This window comes from Montipora capricornis, chromosome 6, assembly GCF_036669925.1.
Source record: "Montipora capricornis isolate CH-2021 chromosome 6, ASM3666992v2, whole genome shotgun sequence".
In the NCBI taxonomy this organism is placed as follows: Eukaryota; Metazoa; Cnidaria; class Anthozoa; order Scleractinia; family Acroporidae; genus Montipora; species Montipora capricornis.
The window spans coordinates 51,393,985-51,403,984 of NC_090888.1; the positions used below are offsets into that span (position 1 = coordinate 51,393,985).

At 41.0% G+C, this 10,000-nt stretch overlaps 1 protein-coding gene and 1 long non-coding RNA gene across 2 annotated transcripts in view; one reads left to right on the plus strand and one right to left on the minus strand.

Annotated features, from left to right (window-relative positions):
• The window catches only part of LOC138052438 (uncharacterized), a 15,474-nt gene extending 9,261 nt beyond the window's left edge, over window positions 1-6,213 (plus strand). The window contains exon 2 of the long non-coding RNA XR_011133072.1: window positions 718-6,213. This is a non-coding gene — a long non-coding RNA (uncharacterized lncRNA). The remainder of the gene's footprint in view (window positions 1-717) is intronic.
• The window catches only part of LOC138052436 (uncharacterized), an 11,890-nt gene continuing 7,391 nt past the window's right edge, over window positions 5,502-10,000 (minus strand). The window contains exons 2-3 of the mRNA XM_068898932.1: window positions 6,781-7,449; window positions 5,502-6,498 (exon numbers count right to left, since the gene is read on the minus strand). Of these exons, the coding sequence (XP_068755033.1) occupies window positions 6,308-6,498; window positions 6,781-7,449 (860 nt within the window). The 3' untranslated portion in view covers window positions 5,502-6,307. The remainder of the gene's footprint in view (window positions 6,499-6,780; window positions 7,450-10,000) is intronic.

A 10,000-nucleotide genomic window follows, 5' to 3' on the forward strand; every position in this document is an offset into this window, starting at 1 on the left:
GGATGAGGGGACTGGAACCTAGATTAAGCGAATACTTAACAGTAAAATATATAATAATAATAATTATAATAATAATAAAAACAGAAAAGATTAATAAAGCATCAGCTTTTCACTTCCGACGTTGACGTTGAAAGCTGGCTCAAGTTCTTGAATAAAGAAGGTCTCTTTTATTTTACAATGATAGTCAGTATTGCCCTTATGGCCACTGGACATAACATCAAGTGGGATCATTTTGATATTTTAGCGAAGGGCAAAACTGACTATCATTGTAAAATAAAAGAGACCTTCTTTATTCAAGAACTTGAGCCAGCTTTCAACGTCAACGTCGGAAGTGAAAAGGTGATGCTTTATTAATCTTTTCTGTTTTTATTATTATTATAATTATTATTATTATATATTTTACTGTTAAGTATTCGCTTAATCTAGGTTCCAGTCCCCTCATCCGATTTGTTATATAGAAATAGCTGTTTTAAATTTCAACGGTTACTTTTGAAAATGTATGTAGAGCACATACGAAATGTCAAGTCATTATCAAAATGAAAAAGTTCAATATGTTTATCACTGCTGTTTGTGTCTTACTTTTGACTTTTGTTGTTTTAAGTCAAAGGATAGTACAGCGCAACATCTCAGAGACGAAATTGTCTTCTTAATGTTCGCGGTTTAAGTAATTATCTGGTACACATTTACGCACTCCCATAGCTACTCGTCTTTATTTAGGTTGGAGATCGAGGTAAAGTGCTCCAGATACATAAACGGATGTCCCAACATTGCGGCCAAAAAGGAGAACGCGAATAGCATCGACCGATATCCTACCCGACCCATATCCGCGTGACTGAATTGGACAAATGTATTCTCCTTTGTCCAAAGCAAAAACATTCTGATCGGACAGGACAAACCACAGGTGCTCCTATTTTAAGAACAGCAATAAATGCAAGCAATCTCGACCCCAGAGCTCTTCTTTTTTGCGCATGAGAGCTCTCAGACTGGAAAACCCTGATACAAAGTGTCTTCTCATTTTTTTTTTTGTAAAGAACAATGACAAGTGTCTCTGATTGGTGCATTCATGTTAGCACTAGCAGAGAACAGGCTCCGTAAGATTCAAATAGCCAAATGTTGGCTATAAGCACACTACGGCGCATGTTCACCCACCCACATAGAGTTTCCCAGAATCTAGGGTCATGCGCAGATATAAGATCCGGGGCTCTGGTGACGAGAACGTAAATGCAAGGTGACACAAGCTCGGCGTGGCCAACACATCACGCATGCGCACAATCATTTCACCTGGTCAGTTAGCAGCATTGACAGGTGTTTGGGCCTTTTTTTTTTTTGCATAACATGTTGATTTACACCGCGGCCAAAGGGCTGCGGGTTAAATCAGACATTACAAAGGTCAAGAACACAAACAATGCGTTACAGGACGAAACTAGAAGGGTGACAAGAGTGAAACTGATTCAACTCCAACTAAACTAGCCGAGACTACAGCTGTTTCGAGAAAAGTTGTCCAAAAGAAGCGTAAGAGAGTTCGCGACAATGCCGAAAGGAAGTATGGGACAGTATTCAATATGAAGTGAACGATGCCACGACCGTAAAGCGAAGACCTACAATGGCGAGCTATTTGGATGAAAGAGTTCTTAGGACATAGCGTTGATGAAGTGGCAGTACGCGCAGACTTATGTTGAAGCTCTCTCCCGCCATGACGCTACCAAAACACGTCCAAAAGCAAAGGGTTCATTAGCAAAACGATGGCTCTGCACGTGCACCACGATTTTTGGATAAATTTCTCAAACTTTCTCTGCGAAACATGACATAAAATAAGAAAGGTTAAACTCGTCAGAATCTTCCTTCTCTGTGAATCCTAACCCTCTGTTACTAAATTCGTGGCCTTGATTATTTGACTGAATTTTGAAACTCACTTATTTCTCAATGTAACACGGCATGTGTTTTTTTTTTCTAGGAGACGTTTTCGATAGCATTGCCGTCATGTTATTGTTCACTCAAATTAACTGATCATGACAGGTTACCATAATGCCTTCAAGCATTGTCGCGTACGCTTTAATACGGACCTTAAAATCTACGACGGCGACGTCGACGAAAACGTCACCTCAAAATGTAACTTTGCTCTGGTATAAGCCTTTCGCGATTATTCCATCTCGTTCATGTCGTATAATATGGGCATAGTATCCTAAAAATAAAATGGTACGAGCGGTTTCTGACTAAAAATAGAGAATGAAAGATTCTCTGTTGCATGCTCACGTTGTCGTCAAAACCTAAAATTTTGTCATTTCACGTCGTCGTCACGCAGAGAACCCCAAAAATATGAGCTAAAATCCGTGCCGCACGTGCAGCACGATTATTTCTGCTCTTTTAACCAATGATATCATTGTTTTGAGGCGTTCTCGTTTTCATCGGTGAAGAAAATCCTGCAAAAGTTAAAGGACAGCTCCCTTGACTGTGCTTTAATTTTTGCGCTTGTAAAAGATCAGTTTGGTCGAACGGCTATGCATTTGGCGCCATCATGCGGAAAATGCGATATTTTGGAGTGACACATTTCAAAAACACTGATTTTTCTGAGAAAAACTGACCAACAGATTTTGTTGAATTTTAGATGTTTTAGGGAATATTTCTAACATTATCTGGTAATGCTGAATGGGAAGATTTCACCGTCTTTTTTTAAAAGACATTAGATCTTGATTTTAAGGCTCAAAGAAATGCCTTATATCGTTGCCATGGTAACGTTAATTTGGAGGAAAATGCGATGTGGGAAGTCTATGATGGGTACTTAATTATCTGAATAAATTTCGTCTTGATATCATTACCCTAACTGTATCTAAGGACAGAATATGCTTATTTGTTTGAACTATTCGAAAAGATTTTTGTAGTATAATTTTTGATTTCATGTCAATTACAGTCGAGATATGCTAAATGTACTGTTTCAACAATAAATCTCAAAGCAAATTCCTGAGTTAAAAGTGGCGAAGGCTTCCATATGAGTGCAAAAGAAGCAGAAGGCTATGCAACCCTTGATTGTTTGTGAAAGCAGTATGATGCCTAGGGACAAAAATTAGTAACCTAACAAAAACTCTCATCGGAAAGGACGTTATTTACCAATAAAAACAGGAATTTTATTAAACTATTGTCCTCGTTTAAGAGCCCGCGAATTAAGCGTTTATATACAAAAATGGACGCATCATTTAACAATCAGACCCACTGGTTGGGTGATACTTGGATGTCCAGAATAATCAAGGTCGATAACCCTTACCGAGACTTTGATTATTCCGGATATCACAAAAAGTGAATCTAATAATTATTTTATTATACCAGAAACCCATAAGGGTTGAAACGTGTAACGATCCCTTGTGTGCTGGGAAACAAGCTTCTGAATATTCAATTTGCTAAGTACCATATTTGGAACAACAAGAGCGAGGGGTTTCCAAATATGGTACTTATCACTGAAACATTCAACCAATCAGTTCGCACTGAATATTCGGAAGCTGTGAACGCGCGTTACCCGTTTCAACCCTTATGGGTTTCTGATTATACATTGAACGAAAAAAAAATTATCACGACAGTACGTGGTTCTCCGGGTTCTGGAAAGCATTGTACTTCTGGTCATTTGGGATTACGTGTAGTCTTCATTAGGAGTTTTTTTTTTTTGTTTTCAGTCTTTTTGATTCTTTAGTTTAGGTAATACATGTAGACCTTTTTCATAATAGCGGCCAGATAAAATATTCTTTTGTTTTAATGCTGATAAGCCTTTCTAGCCTCGCTGCAATGCGCAAAATTCAAAAGAATATGTTAACTAAAATGAGGCCAGTAGGTACAATTAACGTAAATACAATAGAATATCAAATCGGTCGCGATTTCTTGAAAGTAATCTATGTCTGCCCCGGTACCTGCAGAAGGAACAACAGGCAACCCAAACGCATAATTCGGATGTTCAGTCAACGTAACGATTTGTAGGGTTTATATGGAAAACATGAATTGCCCCAAAAAAATCGGCTAATTCTGGTTTACAGTGAGGAAAATAAACGAAATATACTTGCTTTTACTTCACCTTGTGTTCTTGTGTTTATCTGATAGGAGCAAATTTCAAATCTTTAATAGCCCAGAGCGCCTCAGTCATAACTACTCTCAAACATCGCCAAAAAATATGAAGCAAAAATGAAACCTGTGCTGTGCTCTAATTTTGCGCGGATAAAAGATCAACACGGTTGAACTGCTTTCCACTTGGCGGCACCAGGATGTGGGAAAAGCAATATTTTGGGGTATATCTAAGCTCAAAGGGAGGCGCGGTGGCCTCATGTTTAGTGCGCTCGACTCCGGATCCAGTGGTCCGGGTTCGGGTCCTGGCCTGCGACATTGTGTTGTGTTCTTGGGCAAGACACTTTCCTCTCACGGTGCCTCTCTCCACCCAGGTGTATAAATGGGAACCGGCGAGTTTAATGCTAGGGGTAACACTGCGATGGACTGGCATCCCATCCAGGGGGGAGTGGAAATACTCCTAGTCACTTCATGCCACAGGAACCAGAGATAAGCGCTGGCTTGATGGGCCTTCTAGGCTCACACCAGACAGTACCTACCCTACCTTTACCTAAGCTCAAAAGATGAGAAATCGGACTGGACGTCTTTGTATCGAAGTCTTTTAACCCATCGCTTATTTGAAACTTCGAGACAGCCAGCGAAATTTAACGAATGAAATTGATCCAAAAGACATGCACATTTTTCATTACCAAAGAAGCGAATGCTGAAGAAGTTCAAGTTGAATGAAGAGCAAGTGGATCCTGATCCTGTTGGAGAAAAACTGAATCCGCTCAAGCGGTGACTACAGTAACTATTGCTTACGTTCTAAACGTCAGTTATTCTCTCTTTTTGCGGTGGTAAATCGATGTTTATCCACTCGTTTTGTAAATTACACTCCTGTAGACCATTTCATTACCATTCCCTTGAGTATTCTTTACCGGAAGCCAAAATTAAAAGGATCATTCCAACCAGTAACCCACAGTCAAAAGCAGATTCTGCTTTTCAGTGATTCGTTATCTGCTTTTTGATTATGGCAAACGAGCAAGATCATTGACTTGCCTCGAACTTGTCTCCTACCAACTTTTTTGTGGACCAGCTTCGATTCCCAGACTCGGTGTCACATGTGCTGTGGGATGAGTTTGTTGGTTCTCTCGTCTGCTCCAAGAGGGTTTTCTCCGCCGGTACTTTGGTTTTCCCCTCTCCATGTGAAAACCAATGTTTAATCTGAGTGATTGATTTGATTTCGATTAGGCCAGTTTCGTATTCTCAAGGTTAGACTGGATCTAGCATGAAATGCGATTCCTCTGCATTAGTCTCCATTTCGTGCTCGATCCAACCCAATCGTTAGAATACGTAGTGCCCCAGCGCAAGAACACTTTATATTTGTTTTCAGATCGATTTTTCAAAAAGAAAAAAAAGACGTTTCTTGTAGTTTCGTTTTCCGGTATTACAGAAATAGAGCAAAATCAAAGACACCAAAATTTTCTCTTCATAAATACTTCTTAATCTGAAACCACATTGTTAAATTTAAACTAAAAGATCCGTTTGACTTTGACCGACAGCGTTAGGGTAATGTCAAGAGAAAATGAGGGAACAGAGAGGGAGGCTCAAGGCGTTGGCCGGGATATGTTATGTCCACGAAAGTTATTTCTAGACGAGCGGAGGTCTTTGTTCTAGAGGAAGTCTGTCTTCTGAGACGTCCGCATGCAGTCTTGCCTCGCTCTCAGGTTCTTAATGAAAAGAGAAAATGATGGCGCACGTGAAGGGCTGATGAATATATATTTTCTTTCAAACATCGGACCGAGGTTGGCCTGCATGCGGACGTCTCGGAAGACTTCCGCTAGTCTAAAAATAACTTTCGTGGACATGACATATCCCAAGGGCTGGACCGGGAGCCTCCTTCTCTGTCCCCTCATTTTCTCTTGGTAATGTCCATTGAACGTTTAGTTTATAGGCTCAACTGTGCTAAACATTCGATGATTTGTCCAAATTGCATAACAAACAAAATAAGATCCATCATTGCTTTTTTTAAGAGAAACTGGTCATGGAGGTAACATGATCTCAAAAAGGTGATAAGTTGAATGTTCTCTAGCTAAACCTAGTAAAATCGTGAACCTGAGAAAATTAAAACAAGTTGCGGGTACTGAAGCTGCGCTTGTAGCACCTTAGTTGGTCATTAACTTAATTATGATGAAGCGTTTCACTGAAAACTTGAACGAATATTCTTTTTTTTTCAAAACTGAACTGTGAAGCTTTTCCTAGCTTTCGGGCTGTCCACGACCAAGTATTATTCTATTATGTTTGTAAAAATTTTCATGAAAGAAACAAACTTATAATCTGGAGCGTAAGGTAGGTTGACAGCCTTCCTTGGATCCGGTATCTTGTTGCCGGCTCCATCTTTGTTTGTGGCAGGGGCTGATCCAAGCTTTTGGGACCACAGTGTGTTGTTATCCAAACGCATGCAATGGTAATCCGTGCCTGAAAAACAAAAGTTAATAAACTGAAAGTAAGTAAAACTATTGCAAATCCTGGTCTGAATAACGTGAAATTTTGGTCAGATTCAGGACTTTATGATAGATTGCATGTTCCGAAATAATCGTCTTGTAATTTTCACGCTCATCTGGCATTCATCGAATGTACAGTACCCAAATAAATTCAATCTTTTCTTTGAAAAGGTAATTTTGAACACTTCCTCAGTAAGCACTGACTCAGAAATGTCTTTCAGCAATTACTGGGAAGAAAGAATATGCGATCTCTTACCAACAGCAACAAAAAGTGCCACCAAGCAGTTTGGCTGTTCCGGTGCCGCGGGGCAAGGGGCCTCTGGAGGCACATCCATTTTTAACCAACCGTCACTTTCGACAGCTGCAAGTACGTTGGCAACAGTCATTTCGGTGATTGGTTTACCACTGGCTTGACCAGGCTGTGCAAAACTGTTGGTTATCTTGTCGTTTGCGTAGTTGTAGGCATTGTTATTGGGTTGAACGCAATTGGTGTTCCACCTTGCCAAGTTCAGTGGAGGTGCGTAGTGTAGTATCTTTCCAACTACTCGTGGAACATCTTGAGGGGTGGTACTCTGGGTTTTATCAGGTATCTTAGCTGAGACAGCTCCTGAGTCGATCGCTTGCAAAACCTTTTTCCGCAAGTCGTCTCTGATCAATCCTTCGGGCATGGTGTCCAGCAATAGCTTTTGCAGGGCTGCTGTCTCCTGGCCGACAATTAAGTCTGCTTGCTCAGCGTCGAAGGGCTGCACTAAGAAACCCCTGAAGCCAAGAATGGAGGGCATCTGTTCGTGACGGTAGGTGATTCCTTTGGCTCTGGCATCGTCCAAATGCTCCTTAATCGTTTTGAAGCTCTCATGTCGGGAATCAAACTTCCAAACAGGATCAGGAAGACCACTATATATGGCCAAAGTCACCTTATTCTCTTCTAAATGGGAAGAAAATAGTATGTTAGTATTGAGAGGACTGTGCGTAGATATCTTAGGACATTCCTGAGCCATCTCAGTTCTGATATATTGATAAATGTAAATGTGAATGTAAATGTGCGCTTAGTTGACCACTCCCTACAATGGCTTTTCAGGATCAACCGGCTGAATGGGATCGGACCGAATGCATGTGAAGGCGATCCACGTGTGATCACCGCAAACCCAGCCAGATGTAATTGGGAGTCGATTTTGGGGAGGGAGGAAAACCGGAGTACCCGGAGAAAAACCCTCGGAGTCAGGTTGAGATCGACTGAAACTCACCCACATACGACCCGAGCCCAGAGGTGAACCTGGGTCACAGAGGTGGGAGGTACGATTGCTGACCACTAGACCACCCTGACTCCCCATAAGTAAATGGTATATTTAAATGAGCTGTTAAATCTGGGCAAGTTTGATTACACTGGTAATCAGGTTTTTTAGGATCACTAGAATTTTCCCACCGTGCCCGAGCCTCCTAAGGACTCAGTTTATTTTCGGTCAGAACACTCATCAAAACTCAAAGTACAATAAGTCATTCTCTTTTGTATAAAACAAGTTATATCGTCTACAAAGAGAGAAAGTTTAACGTTTTCTTCTCGTACCCTTATACCCTATAATTAGTATCACCATCTCTCGGTTAATCTTTACAGCTAAGATCTCCAGAGCTCTAATTATTCAAAGTTATTAAAGGATAAGACCGAGGATCCAGCATCTTGCCTTACTCCCCATGCTGAGAGCAAACCGGTTCTCTTTTGTAAAACCACAAAACATTACACAGCTCAGCTCGAGCCGTTGTTGTACTCATATCCACTTCGTGTACAAATGAAGGGCCAAAGATGAATGCATGCAATACTCTTAAGAGGAAGTTAAATTTTTCAAAGTCAATAGCCACTTAGATGTACCCAAGGATTCCCTTTGACATGTGGATACTCAATCACGTGGGTCATCAGTAGTTCAATTCTGATGAAATCAAAAATAGTTCTTCCCATGACAGTGGGGCTCTGTGAGCTCTGATTATAACGAGTTCTTTCTGGAACCACACGTTTACACTTCAAACGCCTTGCCAAAGTTTTGGACGCTAGTTTGGTAAAACATTAATTCGAGATATCGGCCGCCAATTTTTTTTACCAAGTGATGTCAGTTGCAAATAAGAGCACAGTCGCTATATCTGCACAACTAGTACTGTTACAAAGTGCTGGTAACGACGTGGCCAAATTAGGATAAGTGTCGACGCTGCTTGCTGTAGTTAGACTTGGTTGGCCTTCGGGGGCTTCCCGGCTCACACAGAGTCCAACAGACTAGACTTGAACACACTCAAGACTTGATTACATTCTCCTTTAATAGTTAAATCACAGTGCTTATATACATAATGGTAGCTAGCTAAACGTGATTAAATATGTGAGGGAGTATACGATGTTCCTGTCCTAGTAAGCATCCTAATTCGTACGTGAGCACAACGCCTTACTTACTTATCAATACTTATCCTGAGGAACTAGGCGTTTAGAATCCTACATGAAATCCTAGAAGAAAGGACTAGTTCCTACGATGTAATACGTTGGCTTTGTATGCAACACGTAAACAGCATTATTTGTACGTTAGATTGTGCAACAATACAAATGTACTTCCGATTCGTATCAGGCAATAACTGATCTACTTATAGTTCGACAGGCCACGTTAGCTAAGTGTCACGCTTTCCCTAACTTTACTACACCATGCCCCCCCTTAAAAAGGGCATGTCCTTATGGAAAGCAACAAGGAGGAAAATCCTGCAAAAAGTCATCAAGGAGAAGTCACTTGGCTCCTATCATTAAAACGAATAAGGGGTTATCACTATTGTTGCTAATTAAAAAAAAAATCATCAATGTTTATTTTGATTGTCAAGGCACAAAGTCTCTCATCCATAAAGGGGCAGGGACTTCTCTTCTTGGTCTGTCCAAAAGAGGTCGTGGTACTTCTTCTACTATTGGATCTAGAATTTCTGCTCCGATTTCTGTCGAAACTTGGTCTCCATCTTCGGTAGTACCATTGGAGTACATCAGTTCAGTATCATCCGGAATATAGGGTGGAGGGGTATGAGATCTGCGCACTGGCATACTAGAGGGGTGGTTGACTGGCTGATCAGGTTGCGGGTCCATCGGTACAGGATCAACACACTGCTTCAGACGATTGAAATGAAGAACTTTTCGCTTTCTGCGATTCTGTACGTCTTCGATCCTGTAAGTCATATCACTGATTTTTCTGATCACTTTATAATGGCCTGTCCATGGGGAATGCAACTTCTTTGTCTACCCTGTCTTTATGGCAGGAACATGGAGGTACACAAGATCTCCGACCTTAATGTCTTCTCCAGCAACTCGACGATCGTAGTAATCCTTCTGTCGTCTCTGAGCAGTCTGCAAGTGCTCTCTAGCTCTCTGGTGGGCTTCATCTAGTGTAGATCTTAGCTTACTGACATACTAAGGAGCTGTTTCTGGCTTTCAAGGCCCTAGACCATACATGACATCCACTGGTAAA